Source organism: Lichenostomus cassidix, chromosome 2, assembly GCF_008360975.1.
Source record: "Lichenostomus cassidix isolate B80296 chromosome 2, HeHo_3.0, whole genome shotgun sequence".
NCBI lineage: Eukaryota > Metazoa > Chordata > Aves > Passeriformes > Meliphagidae > Lichenostomus > Lichenostomus cassidix.
In genome coordinates this window covers 64,380,664-64,406,400 of record NC_139482.1, presented here as the reverse complement: position 1 = coordinate 64,406,400, position 25,737 = coordinate 64,380,664, and the positions used below count along the sequence as shown (strand labels likewise).

General features: G+C 39.5%; 1 protein-coding gene across 4 annotated transcripts in view; it reads left to right on the top strand.

Annotated features, from left to right (window-relative positions):
• Positions 1-19,557: 19,557 nt before the first annotated feature.
• Positions 19,558-25,737, top strand: part of PHACTR1 (phosphatase and actin regulator 1) — a 304,744-nt gene continuing 298,564 nt past the window's right edge. Inside the window, exons 1-2 of one of the 4 annotated variants that reach the window (XM_085051888.1) lie at positions 19,558-19,771; positions 21,834-21,951. In XM_085051888.1, coding sequence (XP_084908014.1) covers positions 21,891-21,951 — 61 coding nt within the window. In that variant the 5' untranslated portion in view covers positions 19,558-19,771; positions 21,834-21,890. Of the gene's footprint in view, positions 19,772-20,474; positions 20,630-20,659; positions 20,883-21,833; positions 21,952-25,737 lie in introns of those variants that run through there. The other 3 variants (XM_085051887.1, XM_085051892.1, XM_085051889.1) reach the window with 3 other exon arrangements.

The window sequence follows — 25,737 nt, the reverse complement described above, 5'->3', positions numbered from 1 at the left end:
CACCTCCATGAGTATAAATGGAGAGTTGATTTTAATTAATGGTGTCTTTTTAGGATTCTTCTTTGGTGTCACAAGCAGTGCCTATCCATAGTGGGCCTGTCCTTTCTGGTGAATCACGCTATCAGTTTAACTTCATATCACCTTCATTGTCCAGGCCAATTCCCCTGAGGACATGCATCACTGTTCTACAATGAAACAGGATCAATCAAGATGTTACCAGAACTGGGAATTGCTATGTTCATGGTACTGTTTCTTGTACTCAAGTAATATTCTGCTGTAAGAGTGGAAAAAGTAGGCAACCAGCTTCTATAAGGACTGTGACAATGGACCTGTCAGTCACCTCAACATTTTTACTGTGATAAAATGGGTTTGTTCAAATTTTCTAGGGACTTCTTTCACTGCAGTTGCATATATTTGCATAGTGATTCTCAGATAAGTGCATGCCAATAGCCACTTCTGTGAACAGATGTTGACAGAAATATCAGCAGAAGTATCAGAGGTACGTGAACAATTATGTCTTTTTGCATGCATAGAGAGAAATGCATAATCTAGTAGTATGCTGGAAATTTGTTAGTTCTGCCTTCCAACATGTCTATCAAGCCACTTCATGCTAATCAGCCTTTGCAGAAGTATTGATGTTTCTCAGTAATATCAAGCAAGAATTTAGAATAAGAAAGCGAGAACCAGGAGAGTTGTGCTACAGTAATACTGGTAATGCAGACAATGCATGCATATTTTATGACATCTTAATAAAGAAAAGCAATATTCAATTTAAAATGCCTTATTTGTCAAACAGTGCAGTGATTGAATATGTTCTTAGTTGTTATTATAACAATAATGTAGCAAATATTGAAATAATTACCTAAAACTTCAAACAGCTGGTATAGGCTGTTCTAATAATAAGTGTCAATGAATCCACTTGGCTATCTAGATCTCCCCTTGCATGTGGTGTTATCAAGGCAGATCCTATGAAGAAATGACATTCAGCAGACAGCTGACACAGGCCAGGATAATAGAATGGAAAAGAGAACAAGTTTTAAATAAAATCTCTGCATACTTCATGCAGCAAATATTCTTGTTATCTAAAAACTAGTGATAACCTACTTTGCTGATGATAAAAGCAAAGAAGGCTTTTGTATGTTTCCAGATATTAATATATTTTTCAGGCCAAAATGAAATTATGCAGTATGTAGCTCAAACTCAGAATTGGGGAAGTGAAAAGCATTTAATTCTCTATACTTCTGTTTCTCTCTGTTATTCTGAAGCAAATAAAGAGTGCTACTCCAGCAATAGATCACTTTCTATAACTAATTACAAAATCTGCGAGGCACTTAAACGATGAATTTTTTTTCAGGTTTCTATTATGTCTAACATGAAATCTATCCATTTTTATTTTTATGTTCTCATTGCTGTTTTCTTTTAGGTTATCCATATCCAGCATTCTCTGAACTTTTTTGTTTCATCAAAGTGTGAGATACTGGAAATTTTGTTTCTCCTCTTTTAATACTTGCTTTTGATTTGTGAATGAAAAATTAATTTTTTCATCCCTAGAAACAATTTAGTAACACTTTCTGGTTCTTTTTAACATGGAAAATCATTCAAAGCAGATCCTTGCTCATCTGGAACTCTTTTATTGTTTCCAGGAAGTGGGACACTTGATGAGAGCATGCTAAAAAGGAAGCAGAAGGGCAAAAAGAAGAGGCAGGGAAAATTAGATGTTCAGTCCTTGAAGATCTGTACTTTAAAGAAGTCCTGTCCTGAAGGTTAATTTAACTACTCTAAACATATATTGAGAGTTGTCAGCAGAGGCAACTTTTTGTTAATGGCTGTTCGGTATATCCTTTTAATGCTAAAATGGGTTTCCATATGACCCTCTGAATACTTGTCTGAATTTTTGACCCTATTTACCAGCCTTGGTAGTTCAGGGCTGAGAAGGAAGGAGGGATACATAGCCACACACAATTCTCAGGTATAAAATTTCAGTCTACTTTTTTTCCCCACTGTTACTAAAACTTTATAGTTTACATAAAACTATATATACTAAACATTATAGGACCCATTTACAAATATGTTTGCTATAGGTGAACAACAAATTTCCCTACATGTCAGCTAAAGAAGAAAAGTAGAGTAAATTGCTACTTCACTAGAGTGGGTCTGCCCCTACTTCACTATGGGTGTGCCTAATAATTAGATATCCATGAGAGCCCATATCTGAAAGAGAACTCTGTGATTTCCCTTGTGGTTCCACTAGCTTGGGAGATCTCTTGCATTTCCTACTTGCAGACACAGAGTGCTGAAGTTTTTCTCTTTGGTTTTTTATTATAGGTATTTTTGATGATACAGGTACATATTGTCTCCAAATCTTACCAGAAGCCACACTTTATGTAAAGATAATCAACCTAATTGTTAGACATCATGCCTTCCCATTTCAGTAGATTTCACCAGGAGTAATTTCTATCACTCTTTGTGCAAGAATTTCTCACAGACTGAAATTTTTATCTCAGTGACTTTGACCTCTTTCAGAGATGCAAGTTGCCCTTGACACTGCTGTAGAAACATCACTACTAATGTTAGATTTCAGTCCATGTTCTTTCTAACTACTTGGGGTTTCCTGGATCTGAAAACAGTAAAATTGAAATTGGCCACAGAGGTTTTGAAAAATTTTCCTTTAATGTGACTGTTCATATTCATGAAGTTACCTTGCCACCATTTATTGCAACACCTGAATAAACCTTGAATACCTTGATTTTCTTTAGTTCCCACTGTGGATTGCCCCCTCAGTAAGATGCTGATAGGCTTTGACAGCATTTATGACCTTGTAGCTGGCACAGTCACAAAAAAAAGGAAATATTCAAGCTCTTGTAATTATATCAGTGCTAACTCATTAATTCCTGAGAATATTATACTGTGAAATGGTTGTTTGTGAGATGCTCAATAATGAGCACGGCATAGGCTTAAAGCAGAATCCCAAAAATTAACTCAGTTACCATCTCTTCTGCTGCCATTAGATTACTCAACCACAGTAATTCTGTTCTATAATACAGTGCTAGTTCTACCAGGTTTTATAGAACTGACTGTTATAGTCATCACCAAGTACAGTGATGGATAGGAGTGCTAGGTTGTTTAGTAAAATCATAGCAAAACATTCAGACTGATGATGTAAGCTTTTAGATCTTGAAGTTTATAGAGATGCAACACCTTCCTTTGCCTGGGCTCTTGTAAATATTCTGTATTTTAGTATATTCAAAGTGCAGCAGTCTGCATCCTTACAGGCATTCAGTTATCTTTATTTTCTGAGTTTCATTTACATGTTCGGAGTATCAATTCAGTTTGTTTAGTTGCTTTTCCAGTTTTTATAGCAGAGATTTGGCCAACTAGTTGTGTATAGAAGGCTATTTCTCTGACCGAACAACATATTAGATGAAGCAAGTTGCATTAAGAGATAGCAAAATAAGTTTCTGAGTCTCCATAAGAAATAGCTAGAAGGAAAACAAGACAAACTACAGAGGAAAAGGTACATAAAGGAGACCATGAGCCTTCTGCCATAAACATTGTCTGACTTTATCAAGGATTTAAGGGAATCTCAAGGATAGTAACTTACCTGTAGATTTCTCATCCCTGTTGTTTCTGGTTACCTTCTTAAGCAATTATGTTCTGATAAGCAGAGTTCTAAACAGTCAAGAAGAGAGCTAAAGTCATCTTTAGACTTGTTGAAGATGTTAAAATATGAAATGGTTACTTTGGGGTACAGTGAGTCTGAGCTGGTTGATGTCAAGGAGTGATATTTGGTAGATTATACTAAAAATATGTGTTTGCGTAGCTTTCAGTATTTTAAACTGATTAAAAAGCAGGGTTTTCAGAAGCCTGGTCTCTGAAATGATTTCACTGATGAACCTTTTTTCTTTTAATAAAAATAAAATCACTTTTTGGCAGGGTTCTCTATAACCAATTGACAAGTCTATTTAAGTCTGCTTCCCAAAGTTTTATTTTTGTATCCTATTTGTCACCAGCTAATGAACAGTGCAAAGTGTCAGTTGCTGAAGCACGTGGTTTGAGCAGCACTAGACTCACTGGGCACTGATTACTAAAACAGAAGTTAGTGGGTAAAGCTCCAAGAATCAGCTGGAACTTGGTTTTGAGTGTTGCTAGAACTGCTTCCATGTGTTAGCCTATGAATCGAATGAGACATCATTAATGTCTCTTCAAATATGTTTTTAAAAAGACACCCTTGGGCCTTTACCAGGTGTTGTGCTTAGTGACAGTGAGAAAATAACAAGCTGATTAAAACCCTAGTCTTTTATGCTCTATTTATTGGGTTTTTTTAACATGCATCTAAAAGCTCTATACATATTTTTAGGACTCTCTGCACACAGGAAAGTGATCCTGATGTAGAGTCAACAATTGAATATAAGAGGCAAAAGGTAAAAATGAGAAAGCAGAAACCACTGACAGCATCTCATGAAGGGGTTTTTTTGTTTGTTAAGATTACTGCTAAGGTGGACATGTCTGTTTGTTTGTTTGTTTAAGAAAGTAAAAGAAAGTTTTGTAAGGATGGATGAAAAACAGGACAATGAGGTAACTGAAGTGGCAGACTGCTGAAAGTGGAAAACTTCATCTGACAATCTTGCAGTGCAATAATGGAAGTGGTATGCTTGAAGGAAATAATCTAGTCAAGCATCTATTATTCTAAGTACCATCCTAAATTCTTGTTCTCCTTGTTCTGCAGAACAGTGGAACTAGGTAGGACTTAAGTGAGTGCTGCAATGAATAAGAGTTCTGCTGAAGTTTGTAAAGGTGTCATCAAATTGCCACTCTACCCTATGCATTTTCCTGCTCAAGCCTGGGACTATGAAAGAATCCCCCGTAACTAAAACAAGTAGCATTTTGCCTATTACAATGCAAGTAGTGCTTTAGACTAGGTAAATACTTCCTAGTTCTTAAAGTGATATTTAAGACTGCAATTCCCATTTCACACTTTATAATTTGGGTATTAATCTTTGCCTCATCCCTGACATTCTCCTTTACACCTACAAGTACTTTGGTGTACAGTATGTTTTGGAATTTAACAAAATTAGATAGACTGCACTTTGCCAGAGAATGACTAGAGATAGAGTACTTTTTTCCTGAGCTAACCAAGTTAATAAAACCACTTCTGTAGCCTTAGCCAAGATCATGTGTGTCAGGGTAGCTATTTCACCACATCACAGAGGGTCTACATCTGCTGGAGATTAATCAACTCTGCAGATAGGTTAAAAATGTCTCTCATCACTAAATTTTTAGAATACCTTTCTTGTGTGTGCACCTCTGTGTATCTATCTTCTTCCTCTAGAAGTTTTATGTTATGAGTATTCCAGATAGGAACAGTTCTGCTTTACCTACTTCAGGATGAGCTCTCTGTATTTCAGGATCTCTCCCAGTACTTGCTAGCCTTATTTAGTGGCCTATAAGACATAGATCAGATTGAGAATTGTCTCATTTCTGTTTTATTTTTTTCCAAGTTGATTGTGTACGTGCTAGTGGAAATCCATGAAATTTAAATGCTGTGCAGCACATCAACAGCATCTGGTTTGGGAGCCAGAAGCTGACGTTGGCTGCCTCCTAAGGTGCCACTGCACTTATGTCATAGCTGCTAACCCCTGCTCCAAAGCAGAGGTGGATATGTGGCAGAAATCAAGATTTCAAATACATTGTCCTACCTGTAATTTGGGTTCCATTCTGTGTGCTGGAGCCAGAACAGCTATGTCCTGGAGGAAATAGCTCTCTGTGCTCTTTATGCTGCTGGCCTTTGGCTTGATGGTGGGTTTTTTTGATCATTTTTTCCCTTATCATCACAAGTTAGTGTCCTGAATCTCACGTGGTTGGGTCTTTGTGCATGAAGGAACAACATGCACAAAGAAGCAGAAAAATTGCAAAAAGGATGAAATGTAGAAATATTGATCTCAGGAGAAGACGGACAATGAAGAAAGTCTTGAGAATGGACTGAAAGGTGATGTGGATATACCTTACTATAATGTATGGAGCACTTAGGTATTGTGCCAGTGAGTTGAAACAATGGCAAGACACTGAAAGACTGCCCTGCTGTCCCACTAATGGTAATGATCCATCCTTTCCTCATGCTCTCTATTATTCCCCTGTTTGCTTCCATGGAGCAAGGAAGCCCTTCTTTTATCAGCTTTTGCTACTGATTTCAATGAGAAAATGTTTAGATGGTAAATTCTTTCAGGCAGGGATTATTTCTTCATTGCCTGCCACAGTGGGACTTTTGAGTTATGACTACAGACATTAGGGACTCAGGCAAATCATGAGAAAGAATAGTAATGGAATAGTGGAAATTGTAAATTATTTATTTCCTGAAGATTGTGTAAAGCAGATGGACACAATGCTTAGTGGAATCTCTCAGCAAAATCCAGATCTATAATGAATAGAGGAACGAAATGCAGCTGGGACGGAACTGTCCCTTCTAACCACAGCAGAAGGAATGTGTTCAGTTAATTACATCTTGGATATATGATCCTCTCAATCCCAGGTCGTGACTGGGCTCCTTCTCACAGTCAACTCTAGGTTTAGACAAGGCAGAGTTTCACAGCAAAACAGACTGCTGGGGAGGAAGGGAAAACCAGCAGTGGCTACAGAACTCTTTGCCAGAGCTCTTTCAGTTGTTTGCTTTTCCAAGCAGCTGCTGCCAGGGAGTTTCAGTTCCTTCCAGAAGCAGCAGTCGCTGCCCCAGCCCCTCCAGTTCCCCCAGAAGCAGAAGTGACACAAGTTCAGTTCCTGTGGCAGAAGAAAAGCCAGCACCCATGGGGCTCCTTGGCTGCCACATTTGGGATCAGGACCATTTGCTGTTGCCTTTCAAGGGGGGGTAGCTCAAGCCACTCCCTATTTCACTTGCCAAGTTTTACCTTTTAACAGGCTCAGAGTATTTATTAGCCACTCTAATCTGAAAAGACATTTCTCTGGTTACTCTTGGATAAATTATCTTTTTCTAAGGGGGAAGGGTGGAACTTTCCACTAATTGCCTGTCCTCTTTCAGTCCTATCTTATCTGGAGTCTACTGCTGAATCTTGGACTCACCATTGCTTCCACCATTCACCAGCTTCATTTGGTGAATGTGGTCTAAAGGGACAAATCTAAGTGGTGGTGACAGACATGCTCAGAGAGAGACGAAGTCTGTGACTAGATGATGGGAATTTATTTATTACAGAAACATGTAAGAGTTGTAAAAAAGTCATGGATATGAAAATGGAAGGACATCTTTTTGGAACAATAATTGCAATATCCTGTCATGCACCTAGTGAAGAATAACCCCATGCATCAGTACAGGTTAAGGATTGACCTGCTGAAAAGCAGCTCCACAGAGAAGGATCTGGGGGTCCTGGTGGACAACAAGCTGTCCATGAGCCTGCAGTGCCCTTGGAGCCAAGAAGACCAAAGGTATCCTGGGGTACATTAGGAAGAGCATTGCCAGCAAGTCAACAGAGGTGATCCTCCCTCTCTACTCAGCCACATCCAGAGTACTGTATCCAGTTCCTCAGGACAAGAACGACATGGAAATCTTGGAGTGAATCCAGTGGAGAGCTATGACAATGATTAGGGGACTGGAACATCTTTTCTATGAAGAAACGCTGAGAGAGCTGGGCCCTGTTTATCTGGGAGAAGACAGGACTACAAATGGAAACATGGGAAGTTTTGCTTGAACATGAGGAAAAAACTCTTTCCTTTGAAGGTGACAGCACTGGACCAGACTGCCCAGAGAGGCTGTTGAATCTCCTTCTCTGGAGATATTCAAAACCTGCCTGGACATGATCTTTTGCAACCTGCTCTAGGCAAACCTGCTTTAGCTATGAGCTTGGACCAGAGTCTGTAACATAAGTAGGCTTGTTTTTTTCTTTTTTTAACCAATAATGGCAATATCTGGCTTTGTCACAATTCTTCAGATGATCGGGAAATCCAGTGGATTATTACACAAGACAGAGGACTTGAAGAGCAGAGTGCTTGAGAGGCTAGACAAATAGTTATTTTAAGTGTCTCAAATGTATTTCCTCATTATGAAGAAAATGATCAACCATGTTCTTCAAAGGTTCTCACATTTCAGAGTCTCATGGTGGCTTTCTAGTCACCTACAGAGGACTGTAATTCTCCCTTTGGCGAAGTGACTGAATACATTATTTCTGCATGACACATTCTAGTTACACCACCTTGCTCAATTATTCATGATATGCATCAGAGGAAAAAAGGGGAAAAATTACAATTTTCAGCAGAACAACTGGGAGATTTTAAGAAAATAAATTCTAATCCTAAGGGTCTTGTAACACTAGGAGGACCTACCAGGGAGGTTGCGCTGTCTTTCAAGGGAAGATTTAAACTGTAGGTCAGAGAAACACCAGAAGAATGAGCTGGGTAAAATAATTTTTGCCTTAGTGCATAGGAATTAGAGAATTTCTCAAGTCTCCTTCTGCCATGAATTTCTGTGAATCTGGGCTTTTGTTGTTTTTTGCTGCCCATTTATTGATCTATCCCACTACGCTCTTTCCCATTTAAACTGCAACTCTGCATTAAGTACTGCCATCAAAGACTTTTTTCTTTTCCAGCAATCTTTTTCCTGAGGAGCACATTACATCTCTCTTTTATTAAACACACACTATTTGTATGTTCCAGTCCTCACTTCCCTCAGGCTTTTGGAGTTGTTTCCAGAAAATTGTGTTTTCTTGTAGGCTGCAGGCTTTGATAGAAAAATTACAGCCTCGAAGTGAAAGTTCGCATAACTAAAAAAATGTTAATATCTCCCAATACGCACTTTTCACATGGGGCTTGCAGAAGATGGGCATAAAACCCAGAATCACCACTACTGATTTCAGTAGTGCCAGCATTTGACTAGAGGAACCTGCATACACAATAGAGATGTTAAATGCTGTAGTCCCTTTCATTAGGGATGCTCTAATTCAGTTATCTACCATATACCATTTTCACGCTAAACCATGAAATGTAAAAATGCTAAGCATTTTCACAAGGGCTTGTAGTTCTAAGACAAGAGGGAGTGGCTTTAAATTGAAAGAAGGTGGATTTAGACATGATAGTAGGAAGAAATACTATGCTTTTAGGGTGGTGAAGCACTGGAACACGTTGCACAGAGAAATGGTGTATGCTCCATCACTGGAAGTGTTCAAGGACAGGCTGGATGGGACTTCAAACATCCTGCTCTTCAGGAAGGTGTCCCTCCCATGGCAGGGGTATTGGAACTAGACAATCTCTAAGGTCCCTTCCAGCCCAAACCATGCTAGGATTGATTCTCCCTTGTTTCTAAAGCCAAACAACTCGTTCTCATTTGTTATGAGACCCACTGGAGCTGCCCTGTGAGTTGCAGATGCTGAACCACCACAAAAAAGATTCTCACTAAGACCTCGTTTCTGTGGGCTCTTAATAAAAGCAGTGAGTAATGCAAGGCAGGATTATTCTGAAGTAACCTCTGGAGTAATTGTTTTTTTATTGGCTGCTGACTACAAATAGAGCTCAGGGAGAATAGCTTCTCAGCTGAAGTATCTCAGGCGTGAGAAACTGAAGCAGGAGAAGGAGTGGTGGCTCAACTCAAACTCCACTTGTCTCCCTGATCAAGTCCTGATAAGAAATTTGGCTTTGGATGATATTGTGGGAAGTTGTTCATAGAACTCTGTGACAAAGTGTGTTTATTACATGGCTTGCTGGCAGTAGCTCTTTTTATCTAACACTAAAACATTTTGAATGCCAAGTCCTTGACACAGTTGGTGAATTTCAGCCTAGGACCTGTTTCAAAACAGAGATTGGTTTTATTGGCGTGCACTATAGAGCTTGGACTGAACTTCTTTTATTCCTGTATTTAGGTGACAAATACAAGCCAAATAAAAAATATGTGAAAAAAATCATATCACAGGGTTGCAAGCAGCTGCTTTATAGCATGCTGCAATATTCACTCCATACAGCAATTGTCTTCCCCTTTCTCTAGACTCTGTCCTATTCCTTTTTGGCACATTGCTATTTCTACCTACCCACTACTTGTAGTTCAGATAGAAAACTAAAGTTAAAAGGATTTGACCATGCCTTTGTAAGATCCATCCATGAAATAGTGTCTAAGTGGCTCCTTTGCTGGAAAAGTTCCTGGTTAGAGCTTCACCTCATTGAACCATGTTAGGAGGCTACAGGTATTTGTCAATGGTCTATGCCTGCTAAAAAACTAGCACAAAGAATGTGAAAGAGAGATGATTTAGAGGAAGCAGCTGGCACTGTCTGGCTTTAGTCACCATTGTAATGCTGTTGTGCCCACTTACCTCCTCTGCAGAAGTTGAGTTTCCTTTGCACATTCTTTTTGAGGGAGCTAGGGTTGTTTCGCCTGGAGAATTGGAGGCTTGAGGACACCTTATTGCTGTCTCCAACTGCCTGAATGGAGGCTGTAGCAAGGTGGGTGTCAGTCTCTTCTCACAGGCATATAGCAACAGGACAAGAAGAAATGGCCTTAAACTCCACCAGGGGAGGGGTTCAGATTGGACATCAGGAAGCATTTCTTCGCTAAAATGGTGGAAAAGCATTGGAACAGATTGCCCAGGGAGGTGGTGGGGTCACCATCCCTGGAGGTGTTCAAGAAACGTCTGGACATGGCACTTAGTGCTATGGTTTAGTTGAAATGGTGGCATTTATTCAAAGGCCGGACTCAATGAGCTTGGAGGTCTTTTCCAACCTTAATCGTTCTATAATTCCAAAAGAAATCCTGTAAAATGCATTATCCTAAGTAAATTAGTACTTCTCACTTTCTTCCTCATGCTAGGCACCTCTAAGAGGTATAAAATTCTGCATAACTTTTAATGTTTTCTCTCAATCTACTACTTTCTGTAAAGCTGCTCAGTCTAGTCTGTAGGTGATACCTGTCCTTGCCAACTGGTGATTGTTGCAAGACCTCTTGCTTACAGAGCACTATAATAAAGCATATAAGAGCTCAGGCAACAGCAGAACTACCCAATCTCTTGAGTTTAATGAAGCGGATCCTTTCCACTCTTGAAATCACTACTTGAGATACCTGGGACACATTCTGATAACCTGGGAGTTTCTGTTATTGTGGTAACAATGACAGAGATGGTGTATTAGCACACAATAGCTCTCTTATTGCCTGTCTCAATCATCTATGTATTTATAACCTTATATGTGGATCTATATTTTTTTCATATTATAAAAATAGCTTTATATAATTCCTTAAAGCTGGTCTACTTGAAACTGAGATGCTTTTTGTGCATGTCTGACCATTTCAAATGAGATAACAGAATGAAGAAGTTGTTACCTAGTATGCTTGTATTTAATAATGATTTTACTGTATGGTGCTCAACTCTGAAACAGGTATAGATAGAAGCTATAAGGAATAGAGAATAAGTCAGATGATCTGGACAACCAAATAACTGTAAGCATGTTCTCTGTTACAGAAGGTTCATAACATAGAGCTGTAAGCAATGGATACATTCCTCCCTTCTGTAAAGGAGATTAAAGAAATCCATATTACTTCTATCTTTTCATTATTTTTATTTTAATATTTTAAGCCCCGAGTACAAGCTGACTTTAAGTGACTTCTAAAGCTATAAGGGGCTAGGCAGAGGAAGGATTTCCAGAGACTGCTTCATAACTTTAAAAGTTATTTCTATGACGGGGATTGCAACCTGCAAAAATATTAAATAATGTCACTTTTTCTGGTTTGATGATCAGTGCTTGATTTCCCCTTTCCCTCCTTCTTTTCCAAAGACATTATAAGTTTTAACACTGGGCATTCCAAGACTACAAATATGACTGTTCAGACAAGATATTTTTGGCCTTTGCTAATTTCCACAATTGCTTTTTCAAAATCAATTTTTTTTAATTGGTCACTTGAGCTTTTTTCAGTGACGTTGAACCTCTGATGCATGTCACTTCAGAAGCATTTTCCAAACATTGTAGGCGTCACAGAACAATTTTAGCATAAAAAGAAGAGCATAACTAGAGATGGCGGGGGAGCAAATTACATTTTGTATATATAGTATTAAATGCTTCCATTAGTTGCCATAGGGATGGGCAGAAGTTGGTCTGAAATGACAGCTTTTCTAATGTTTGATGTGTTTAAAAGGAAAACACTGGGGGGGGGGGGAGGTTTATTGTTATTATTACCCTGGGATACTTTTATGGGGAGGGGAAAATATTAAAGTCGTATTTCTAAAAAAAATGTTTGGTGTCTGCATTAACAGACCAGGCATCACCTTCGCCTCTATGCAGACACTGACCTCGATAAACATGCATCTTTGTAGCTTCAGGGCTGTAACTCCACAGCTGTTCAGAGCTTCTCATTTCGTTTTGTTGTGCAACACAGCAGCTATGACCACAACCCCTCCCCCTGGGCAGTGTCTGTAAATCTGCTGCAATAGTAACCCGCGGAAAACCACGTCCTGTAATTACTGCTGCACACACCCCAATTACAATAGGACTGGTGAGACCTGCTTGTCAGACCAGGCTTTTTGATTTGCTCGCTCTAACACCCACTTGGCTTGGATACTGGAAATCAACTGAAAGCAAGCCCTGGATTTATAGTTATGATTTGAGCTTCCACGCGATCATGCCAAAAAGCTCCGAGGTGCATCTCAGCATGTGTTTTAAGCCCATAGCTCTCTGATGTTAAAGCTATCATTCATGCCAAGCATGACCAGAAGTAGGATGCCAGCTGTGCAGTTAGCTGGCATTCAGGTCCCTGGAAATTCTGTGTGGATGGTATGTGTTCCATACTAGGGACAATTCTGGCTTTGCTAACTGAAAAATGTAAATGCTTTAGAAATTACTACTACACAATATGCAGATGAGAGTCAATAAAAAAGCTGAATGATACAACTTTGTGTTTCAGAAGGTTGTCCATAAGAGAAGGATCTGCCTCAAAAGGATTGAAACTGAGGCATTGTACTTACTGAGTACAATCTAAATTCATTTTCTGATTTTACTCAATTCAATACTCTGACTGATTTTTAGTAAGTTTTTAAAGGAGCACCTGTGATTTTTTTTTTTTTAATCTGACTTCTATGCTATGCCACACCACAAGTACCTTTTTTCTTCATTCTCCCAAGGGCAAGGTTTTATTAAAATTGCTCATCACCCTGTGGAGTACTGAGCAAATACTGAACGCTATTTTGAGAAGGCCACTCATAGATGGTGAAATGTCATTTGTCAGGACAGTTATTTGTAGTCTGCGTGACACACTGTTGTGTCAGTTCATGGGGATACACTTCACTGATGTGGCTCTAGTGTCTCTAATAGTGAAATTTGGGCAACAGAAAAAATCCTTAATTTTTCTTTGCAACAGGGTTGACTGAAAACAAGTGCAACCTACATGAAACACTGGACACTGTCCTTGCTTGTAGTGTTTTATCATCTCCAGTCTGGTGTTCTCTTAAAAGACCTGCTCTTTTGTCAAGATGAAGAAGCAGGAGAAAAGGATATTTATTAGCTCTTCCGTAGTGCAGTGCAAATTTGGTATTAATCCTACAAATTCCTTCTCAAGGTGCAAACAAGTATTGCTCAAAGGCAAGAAGAAATTCTTTGAAATCACGAACAACACGAAGTTTTAAGTACTTTCCTGAACCTGCTGTGCATGGTGAAGGAGGAGGAGGATGTGGGCAGAAAGGCATGTCTGAGGAGACAGGAGAACTCTTGGAGCCCCCATCATGCTAATGGAACATGTAGCTGCAATACATATTCCTCTTTTGTGCCATATTTTTAATATCAGACAGAAGTAACTTGACAGCACTACAGTCGCACTATCATTAAGAAAGAAAGAATTACGCTCTTCTGGCTTGTTATTGCACTTGTCATTTTTGACCTCGCGTAGACCTGCATTATGCAGGATCAAGTTGTTCAAAAAAGCATGGAGAACACAGCAATATGTAGTTGCATATACTTACATATATGAAATGCAGTAAACTACCCAACTTGTGCAAATTAAAAAAATTGCAATAAAACTAAGTTAAAGTACAGGTAAGCTTTGGAAAAACTCCACTAGTGAGGTACAGTAATATTTGTCCAGGATTTCTCAAGATATCTGAACAATATTGTCAGTTCTGTTTACCTGTTTCATTATAAATCCTGTAAATATTCCCATCATGAACGATATAGCTCCTCAGCAGTTCCAGAGCATCATAGGTTAGGAAACATAAGATCAGTGGCTTTTTTTATTGAAGCTCTCATTGTTGGAAATGTTTTACCAGTGAAGTTAATCTTAAAAACCATAGACCAAACCAAAACAGAAATGGATGCAATTTTTGGAGGATAACACAGTGTGAAAACAGGAAAGAAGATTGGGAGCCCCCAGCATAAGAAGGACACAGACCTGTTTGAGCAAGTCCAGAGGACAGCCACAAAGAAGCTGAGAGGGCTGGAATGCCTCTCTTATGAAGACAAGCTGAGAAAGTTGGGGTTGTTCAGCCTGGAGAAGAGAAGGCTCCAGGGAGACCTTTGAACATTCCAGTACATAAAGAGGGCCTGCAGGAGAGATGTAGAGGGACTTTTTCAAGGGCATGTAGTGGTAGGAGAGGGGGAATTGGCTTTCAACTTCAAGAGGGGAGGTTTAGATGAGGTACTCGAAAAAAAACTTTACTGTGAGGGTGGTAAGGCACTGGATCAGTATGCCCTATCTCTGGAAATGTTCAAAGTCAGGCTGGATGCAGCTCTGAGCAACCTGTTCCAGCAGAAGGTGCCCCTGCCCATGGCAGGGACATTGGAACTAAATGATCTTTAAGGTCCCTTCCAACCCAAACAATTCTATGCTTCTATGATTTTAAGGTAAATTATTCAGAGACTGGCATTGATATGTATTATTTATCTATGCACTCACAATGCCCTATGAATGTTAAATCAAATCATGTTATTTGAGAACTACACCTTGTAGATTCATTATTACTTCATAGTTATGTCTTTGCCTTACATAAAGGCAGTTGGCAAAAACGTTATTTGATTTTGTTCTAGCCAGATTGCAAGTCTTAAATTTTTATTGAATGTAATCATGTTACTGTATTTATGTCCAGCTGCTCAGTTACTTTGGAATTGTTTATTCTATTTAAACCCCTAACCAACAAAAACCAGGTTTATGAATGATCCCCTTTCAGTGCAATTTCTCAAATGCCATCAGGAGACTATAAGCATACAGTTGTTTCTAGTTTCCTGGTGCTAGTTTTTCCTTTCTTTCAAGGAAGGTGATGGCTGTGATAGTACCTGTATTAGTGCAAAATAAAGGCATTCCCTCTTACATATTTTCCCAGCCACATTATCCTGCAGAGGGATAGCCCAAACTGTGGTACCTGAGCAGTCCCAGGAGGGCACAGAGGATGGATGATTTTGTTGTCTTTCTTTCCAGCTGCTCATTTAGATGCTTTTAAAGTTCCTTTGCCAGAACTCCTTGAAAAGTGAATAGGGAGTCAAAAGCAATGCTTCCACCTCCTCCACTGCTGAATGCTGGTGGGGCATTGAAGGAAGACTTACCCAAATTATCTATTTTACTAGTTTCCTCCACTTTCCCTGCCACAGATAGCTCTGTGTTTCACTACTTCCACCAAGTCACCTGTGGGAGTGAACTAGCAAAAGCTCCTTTTCTTCCATTCCTGTGCAGTTTGTTATAGGAAAAAAATAATCTGGTCATGTAATTGAGGAAAATGATGAAAGTCTATTAAAGCAGAAGAGCTTCTGCCTGTATAAGGGCTAGAGGATTAGGGTTTAACATACATACTCTCCCAAATTCTCTCTTCTCTGTTTATCACATAATTATGACTTCAACTTCTCCTCCCTCAAATGAAGGCGTATCAAATTGCAATACATCATCTTAGAATAGACTTCTACTATGCAGGATAGCTAACCTTTGTTCTCAATGACAGCACCTTCAAGATTTTCTCAGCTAGCAACTTCTTGAACTTCTTGTTCGTGACGCACAATGCTGGAGCTGCCTCCTTTAAAGCTCATCTCTTCTGCATTGGAATCCATGCAGTTCTTGCTTTGGACCTAAATAACAAGAAAGTGACCCCGATGCTATGAAAGTATAAACCAAACTTTCCACTGATTTCAAGAGCCAGAGCTGCCTTTATGTTCTCTTTAATGTTGCTGGATATTGATAACCTTCATGGCAGCAGCATTAAAAGTAAATACTGGGGCACCAGAAGTACCTTTTTCTGGACATCTCTCTTAAAATTCCTAGGTGGTTTCAGCCTAGGGATCCCAAGATGGAATTGTACAAACTTTATGGAAACTTCTGAAAGCATCAATGATAGTGTCTATCCCAGTCAAGAATCTATAAACCTCATATGAATATTTTTGTCTCTTACTGTTTGTTGTGTGCATTATAATATCTGTCTTGCATTACAAATAAGAAATAGAGAACATGTTTATGTCCTAATTTTGCTAGCAATCCTCTCTTTTTAACATATTTAAGTACAAGACTAATAATTATAATTTTTAAAAAAGCCCATTCTTCAGAGCTTAGGGGCTTAAACTTTTATATTCTTCCTTTATTCTGAATGTATCCCTCAGGAAACAACTCTCTGTAATAATCACCTTGCCTACACTTCTTCAGTCACACATTACATTCTCTCTCCCACTTTCTTTCAGGTTAATATTAGTGTTTGTCAGCAGCAGACTCTTTTTTCAAGGCTCTGAGTCATTACAGTAACAGTTATGTTCTCAGCAGAGAGTTCAGGGTAGGAAAAAACCTCAGCTCAATGCCTACATATATCTGTTAGAGAACCAGAAGGCTACTCACTCCTTTCTCACTCCTTTTAAATGCCAAGTGTTCAATTACATTCCTCTTGAGATTTGGGGGGGATGGGGGGGTTTGGGTTTTGTTGGCTTTCTTTTTTTAACTTGGGAAAAAGTCAAATGTGATGTAGTAGGCTACTAAAGCTCACGATGAGGAATTTTGGCTTCAAATTTTTCCTAAGTGTGATAGTTTTTTTCCAAGCATTTCTTTAGCAGAGTTCGATTGGTTGGTATTACGGTCTAGCTCACACAGCATTCAGTCTCTGTCTAGACCTATATAGATATCTGTGTATGTTACAAAATCACTGCACCCGTTATCCTAAACAAGGATCTATGCTGATAAGAGGTCCAGTCAATAGCAGAGGTTTTGCAAGTTTGGCTTCAGGCCTTGACAGAGCACAGGAAAAACATTCAGAGAGCTAGAGAGTACAGTTTCTGGTTCTGGCTACTGCTGCCTTTTCCTGTTTTGTCCCCTGAGATGCTCTGCTGCTCTTTGGAAACCAAGTCAGAGTACATACCTTAATGGACTGTGCTTTAGCACAAAAGCTGTGCAGAACTCTCCCACTGAGCCTCAGGGATACATGAAGCCTGATCTGGGGATCATACTTAAAACAGATTTGTTTCACCTGCACATTTTTCTAGACATACAGACTTTTCAGCTGAACTGGATGTACTGGATTTCTCTTTCTGAGTGTTGAGCTCTTTCTGGACTGTGGGTTAAACCTGAGCCCACACTATCATCCTAGAGGTTTTCTGATCAGGCAGACAAGGATCTCCCTCATGGTGTTGAATGCTACAGAAGCATATAAATATATAGGCATGCAGTTACCTTTCTTGTTGCTAAGTGCTCCCAAGTCAGAGAGAGCTCTTGGCAGTTTTCAGAAATACTGCACTATAATTTAAAACAAACTGTTTTATCCTGAGATGGATGGAAGTACCAAGATGGATGATCTTGCAATGGTCAGTAGAGAGGCTGCTGGTGATTTCAATGACTTTGCTTGCCAGTCATGGTGGAAGATGACAATGCATACGGAAAGGGACATAGCAAAGAGGATCAGCAGGCTACATCAAAAGCTAAAGGACAACACATTCTCCAGAATGCAAGCTTGTAGTTATTTCAGTCTCCTTCTCACTGGGAGATTGGGTCCCTAGGAAAAACCAAAAGTATTCCATATTGCTTACAAATATGCAGATATAATCCTTGGAGTGAGTGATATTCCTGTCTTCCATTTCCCTTCTGAATCTCTGTGTGCTGCCGCCCTTTCCTCTTTTTCCGCATTTTCTGTTGGAGAAAGCCAGCTGGGCTAAACAGGCAAGTGCCCCCTGTTCCATAAGATAATGGATCCAATTATTATCAGAGGCCAGCTTGGAAGGACCTATTGTTCAGTAGTCACCATGGCAAATACAAACCCTCCAAGATGTAAAGAGGGAGATGCTAGTAATTTTCCAAAATGCAAAGAAAGCAGCTTGCAGTGTTCTTGCTGATTGTTTTTGCTTTAATTTGTGTTTAGGAATAAAAATGTATGTCAGATCTCTGAAAACAAGAACACAGTTTGGTAAACCACATCCACCACTAAGGTGGCATGGTGAGACACCTATTCAATCAAACTATATTTAGTGGAATGCCAGGGTAGGAACAGCCAAATCAGACTCTACTTGGAGTTCATGTAGTTTTGCCTTATCTTTGATGCTGTCTGGGTGCTCTGGAAAAGAATATAAGAAATCTTAGGAATGCGAAGCCATGCAGCAGTCTATTCATGGGGATTCTCACTTTCTAATCTGCTCCAAAAATCTCCCTGTACTCTGAGGTTTTATTCATCTTCTTGGGTTTCTTCTTACAAACAAACAAAAAAAATCCTATGTTACTTGATATAGAGTTTTCTGATACTGAAAAGAAAATCTAATCTTTGGGAATCCACCATTTTGAGCACCAGTAACATTTGGTGGCAATGGATTTCAGAAGGTGTTTATATCTGACCTTTTGAGCAAAATATCTGCAAAACTGGGAAGACTAAGTCTGACTGCTTAGGGACAGTTCTCTTGATCAGTACTCCTGAGTTTAAATTTATCAAAGGATCACTTTATCACTGCCTTCTTCAGTTTCTTACTTCCAAAAAGGCTTTGGGGAACTTCTCAAAGACCTGCTAGAAAAAGCAGGGCCCTGATCCTTTTGTGAGGGATGCCCATGCAACTTAATAGCATAGCCTTTGTTAACCCCTAGTGCCTGGCTTGATCAGGATTCCAAGCTATGTGCAGTTTCAAAAATGATAAACTAGATCAGCTGGCAGCCACCAAGAGATAAGTGCTATATTTCAGTTTATTAGCCATTCAAGCCCACTTTTAAACTTTTAAAAGGCAAATTATAATTCAAAAGATCTCAGTAGAAACATATTCTGCTTTCAAAATCTATGGATATGCATGTTTAAGCTATCATGCCATGACACTATGCTATTTGATTTATATTTTTACTGATGCTTTGACTGAGTAGTTTGTTGCAATGTATTGCTAAATGAAGGAAAAATCAAAAACTGCATCAGACAACCACTCTGTATTTCATTCTAGAAAATAGCTGGCAATTATAATTACTCACCATGTTTCTGGCTCAGAATAAAAGTGGCATTGCACAAAAAAACCACACTGAACATTCATCGTGATTAGAAAATGCTCCATACCTTGGAGTACAGTGGAGACATAAGAATAATTTTAAATGCAAATTAAATTGTGGGGGTAGCAAAGAGAACAGATAAAAGACAGTAAAACAAAGCCTTTCACTTTCCTTAAATTAGCAGGCTAATGTAATATAAAAAAAAGCAGTTCTACTCGGATCTGTGCTAAGAGCTTTCATTTCATCATAATATAAAACAGCAGATCCGTCACCTTTCTCTATTCAGTACTCTTGATTTCGAGGTTGAAGTGAAAATTAGAAGCTGTTCATTCTGGCTCACAGACTGGGTTGCATTTGCTTAGTCTTATTTCATGACAGTAGGATGGAAAGAGGTCAGTAACATTGGTAAGTACTTCTGCATCTGATTTTATTTATTTATTTTTAAAATCTTTCCGTGCTTTGGCTTTTTGTCAATGTGCATTTCCTAAAAAAAACCACATTGTGTATTTTGTAAAAGGCTGTTTCTTAAGCAGAAATGCAACGATTCCTTGAGAATGCTTAAATCAGATGTTAGAGCTCCTTCAAGAATGAATGAATTACTTAAAGTAGGAATTCTGTAATAGGAAAGGTTTCTCGATATTCTATATATTTCATAGCATCACTGGAACATTTTGTGTGTTGCTTTTTCTGTCTGCCTTGTCCAACAAGCAGTACTAGAGAAGAAATGAATCTGTTCTCAAGATGTTATTTTATGCATTATATTCATAGCAAAACAATCTCATTACCCTTATGGTAAATGATGGAGAAAGCAGGTATTTTACTTATTGAAAGCAAATTATTGGACAAAACACAATGTTACATTTAAATTTAGCCATTATGAAACATTAAAAATATCTCAAAATATGAGATGAAACAAGGAAGATGGAAGTGTAAAACAAAATCTTAAGGAAACTTGATATAGATTTCTTTTCCTTGGGAAAGTTTTTATCAAATCAAAACCAGGGGCTTAATTTTTTAGTACGAAGGGCGAGGGGGAGTGGGGGAGATGAACGTAGTGTCACCTCCTGTTGCTAAGTAACAACATCTCCTGGCCATTTTTATCTGATAAAGGAAGTCCAGTTGACGCTATGCATTATTCATCAGAGTTCCAATCAAACAATCAAAATTGTTTGCTTACACTGGGGACATTTAGTAAGATCAAAGAAATCCTCCTTGAAACTACTGGAGCTTACACCACTGCCAGGCAGCCCTTGATACTCTGCAGTAAGTATCATTTCTGTTTTGGGAGTGCTACAGTAAAGTGAATTGCTGAGGAACGTAAAAGTTTTCTCATCAAGACAGACTTCTGAATTTTAGAAAGGACTGCATGTCGATCGATGAAAACTGAATCAAAGGAAAAATGGAAAGCTTTGGAAACCAGGTTTCCTGATTTTTGACAGCACAATTAAAGGAATTACTTGAAGCAGACTCCCTGCTCCAAACCTTTCTGTTAGGTTTGCACAGAAAAGGACTAGAGGTATTTTTGTCTGTCTGTCTTAAAATACGTGTTGTTCAGAGTTGTTTGTATGCTTATGATTATATGCTGTGGTGAACTGAGGTGTGGGTGAGATAACTGGGTTATGTGTTTTCTGCAAATCTTGTTTTTTTATGTGGGTTTTTAAGAGTATGATAAAATGCAGAAGGTAGTAATGAAGCTGGAGAAGGGTCACAATATCATTTCAGGAACTCTGCTGGGCAGAGGCAGACATAATTCAGTGTGCACCTTGGAGAGTTGTAATCTAGGATCTTGACAGAGCTGAGATTCAAAAGGGTGCTAAAAATATGAACCTCAGCTATGAAACAGTGCTAGGAGTAGCCTACCATTTCTTAATGATTGTTCTTACCACATATTTTAAAACTGATGGTGGAATGTTCTGTTGCTACTTCTGGCCAGCAAGAGGAGAGAGGGAAGGGCAACATAGCCTTCTGGTCCATTTAGGTGGACTGAAATATCCAGAATATTGTGTCTTCCTTTCTAGTGCAATGTTTTAGCATAAGTGGCAAGAATGCAATCTTTAATGTAGTCTGTTATAGTAGTGCCTTCTCGGAGGTGCTGGCTGTGAACCTGGCTAAAGGAGGTCCCCGTCCTGAGCTTTTCTGATTTTCTTTTCAAGAGCAAAAGTAACAGGTAGATGAATCCAAGTATGTGTCTTAAGAAATGGAGACTGTGACTAGAATACAGGTGATTGTACTAGGAAGATACTAGGTATCTTGCTAATACTGCAGTAGCACTTTCTTGTCTTTAGAAAAGGGCTTGAATCAAACATTCTAAAATAGAAAAGTATGCTTATGAAGTTCTAAGAATAGTGACTTGAAAATACTTTGACCCTAATATGCCAAATTAAGTACTTTAGTGACTGACTACTCAGTTCTTTCCACAAAGAAACACACCAGCTTTTTTCTCTGACATCTCTGTAATCTTTCCTAGGAATCTGACTGATTGTTTGTACCGGAGTATTGTACACAAACATAAAGCACCTTCAAAATGGACTACTTTTTGGATGTCGAGTCTGCTCACAGACTGTTTTACAGTCAAGGAGCCCAAGGTAAGAAACTCTGGCACCAACTCAGAAAATTACTAGTTTACTGTAGAATTAAAATGTATAGGACCAGATAGGGGCCAGTGACCGACATACTTAGTTGTTGAGAGGGCACAAGGTAAGGCCTTTAAAATGCATGGGCTCTAAAAGGGACTACAAGAAGAGTAATAGTAGGGTTGATCTGCCCTCTCAGAGGATGAGGAAGAGCTATGAGAGCTGTCGGGTGCACTGCAGGAGCAAAAAGAGCTGCCAGGATCCAGGCCCTGGTGTTGCAGAACCCAAATGGGCAAGACAGAGGAGACAGCAATGGCTCGCAGCTTGCTGTGTAAATCTGTGGTCTCCTTTCCCTCCCTCCTTTTGCTTCTCAGTGCTGTCAGGATTGTAGGGTACTGTTATTCAGGAAAAACTGGTTCGGGAAAGCCCCGAGGCAGTCCCCCACACGGTTTGCAAACAGCAGTGCTCAGTGGTCTGCATCGTCCCCTGTGAAATGCTGGCCCCCGCAGAGCAGCAGCAGGGTGAGAGGGGAAGAGTAACCAAGCTCCATTGCTTTAATGTAGTTGAGACTTGCTCACGACATAGATGACATTTTTGGTAAAGTCACTTCACACTTTTTCTCACCAGCTCTATTTTTGGAGAAAACTTGCAATTTCAGAGAGAAGGTTTTTTTTTTTTTTCCTTAAACTTTAAACACCATATTAAATTCAAGAAAATTGTAAGAGCCAAGTAGCTCCATCAGCCATTTTTGTTTCTACATACTGCCTGTTTTTTGAAAATCGGATCATCCATCTTTCTTCCACTATTAATTTCATTGGTTGCTAATCGAATTCAAAATCTGGGCAACTGAGTTTGGCCTTCACTTTGGAAGTCATTCTCCCAGAGCAAGATGTAATCTGCCCAGGGGATGCCACCATCCCAGGATACATGGGGTCAGAGACACCTCTGACCTTTTGCTCAGCTGAGGTGTTGCTGCCTAACACATGCTGTGTTGCCTTGCTCCTGCCTCAGTTGTTGTGGCACATTTTTATCCGTACCAGCTGCAGAAAGCCTTTCTTTTCAGAGCACAGCCTCTTGCACTGAACAACAGAAGCAAATACTAAGCATCACAGAACCAGGGAAAAAACAGCCAAGGGCAATTACTGATGACTTTTTCTCCATCTCTAAAATGCAACAAACACCTGGGCATTGCTACAGAAGTAATATTCAAATATGTTCTTCAACCCTGTTTGTGCAGAGAGGTTGGACTAGACTGACCCCCCTGTGATCCCTTCCAACCATAACCATTCTGTGATATCTCTATGGGAACAAACCATTTCTATTCCATAGAACCTCAAATTCAGGAATCTACATCTCATTGCTTTACAAAATGTAGCAAATTATCAACAGCATCCCTGTGCATTGCAACATACAGAAGCAACCGTGGAAGAAAGAATGTGTTTGTGCAATGAAAGTCTATTACAGTCATGTGCACAAGGTGACTAGTAAGGGTTGTGCAGGTGACCTTCACTGTATCTATTTCCAAACAAACAGGCAAGAGAAAAAAACATTATCTTACGCATACTTGAAGAAATTATATTGTTAGCACATACAGAAATGCTTGTACTGATCAGTTATTAAATCCAAAACAAGGAAAAAAATCCATTATGCAGAACTGTATTCCTTGATACAAATGTTATCAGCAGGGGGCTAACCTCTAGATCTGTCACATGGACTTCTCTCCCTTGGCCAAAATATATAGGAAGCAGCACTAAGACTTGCAGTTTTTTGTTCCCCTGCTTGTGAATGTTTTATGAAAGTCACCAGTTACATACTTCCCCTGTGCACCAGGGTCCCAGACCTTAATTATCTCCACAACTAGATGTTTCTAGTTGTACATTGATAGAAAAGCCATGCTGCACTTATGTCCTGTTCCCTTCCACTTTTCACTTTTCTCTTTGCTCTTTATACTGCATTTTCCACAGCTCCTGTCCTTTGTACCTCTTACCTGACAGACTTGTGAGGCCTCTTCCTCAAACTCTTGTAACCTCCCCTCTCTTCATATTTCTGTGCTTGAGGTCAGCTGCTTTCCAACAAGCTAAATGCCAGCAGGGAAATTGCTCTGAGCACAGAAGAGACAGTGCTTCTGCTTTACATTCTCAAATGCTGCAGCACAGCAGCCCCCTGGCAACAGGAGAGGTACTTGAGGGGAAGAACATATGAACAACTGCACTGGCAATTCGATGTGAGAGATGAAATGTGGCCTTGCAGAGAGAAGCTTCAGGACACTTTCACTGAGCCTCTCTGAGGTGCCACATTTGGCTTCAGCAGGCCAAACAATAAGCCTCTGGAAGAATTTAATCATCAAGCTTTCTTCTGCACTGAATGCCTTTATCACCATCCTTATCCCCAAACTTCTAAACAGTTCCTTCCTCTCAGCTAATATAGCCCTTGTACAGAACAAGGAACTCAAACCTATTGAGTGTGCATTGATGCTGCCTATACAGCTCTGCTAACTCCTGTCATCATTGTGCCTTATGACAAATTTTAGGCTGGCTTCCAAAAGACAGGCATTTCTATATGAGATAATGGCATGATTTCTCCAAACATGGGCAAAACCAACATATTTTTTCCTTCTCCACCTTCTGAGAAACAGGCTAACTGCATTAGCTTTAACTTTCTGAAACCACCCCCAAAACACACTGAATGTGAGGCACTCATCCACAATAAATAGCATAGCTCAAGCAGTTAGTATGGAACTGATTAAAGGGTCTGCAAGAAAGCATTGTCAACAGATCTACCTAATGGGATTGCAAGTAACCATTTGATGTTGATATAATAACATGACCCTACTAGCAAATCACACTATCAAACAGCATGTGTATATACATTAAAACTGCGCTCAGACAGAACTGAGTGAAAGAAGACCACAGTATTCTGCCATTTAATTAGAAACAACATCAGAAAACATTATATGCATTATTATTACTGTAGTTATATTATTACTTAGTGCATTACAAAATATTCTGTTTACAAACTGTAGATGGGGTTTTGTGACCCACTTAACTCTTCTTTGAGATTTGAAGATTTCTGTCATTTTGTCCTCCAGATCAAGAAAAAAAATCTCCTTTCCAATGTGTTCACATTAACGGTATGACAATGCTACAAATGGCAGCTGAAAAGCACTCATTCTCATCTGTACCCACTCCTTGTGGGTGGAAGAGAAGGGAAGGAACTCAAAGAGCAATGATGGCATTGACAACCAATGATATCAAATTCCACCTGGCCTCAGCTCTTGTGTAGTTGAATGCAGGATACTCTGACCTCAACAAATAGACTGAAACAGGGCTTTGTCCTCCAGCAAATAACCCACAGGTTCTCTATGCCTTGCTGCCTGCACTGATGCCCACACCTTGTCCCTGCTACTGCAGAAAGGTGCAGAACTGCCTCTGCTGTTGTAGGGTAGGAGGAGAGAGGTGTTACCTTACAAGCTGCCATCTCTCCCATTCTCTCCTCTGCAGGACCAGCCATCACCTCGCTTTCATGGGCTGAGCACAGAACAGAGAAATGCTTGCCCATTCAGGCTGTATCTGCTGTTCAAACAGCTGTTCCCTGTTTCCTTCAAGGAAAGTGAAGCAGGAGGGATGGAAAAGTCACAAAAGCTGGATCTGGCAGTAGGATTAGCTAGATTTAGAAAACTTGGTAAAAGAAGCCAGCTGGCTGTAGTCTTCAAACACAAGCCAGAAATATCCTAAGCTCTGCAGCCCTCCTGACTGTCTCTTCTGTACTGTATGTTGGAATCTAGGACCTGGTGGGACG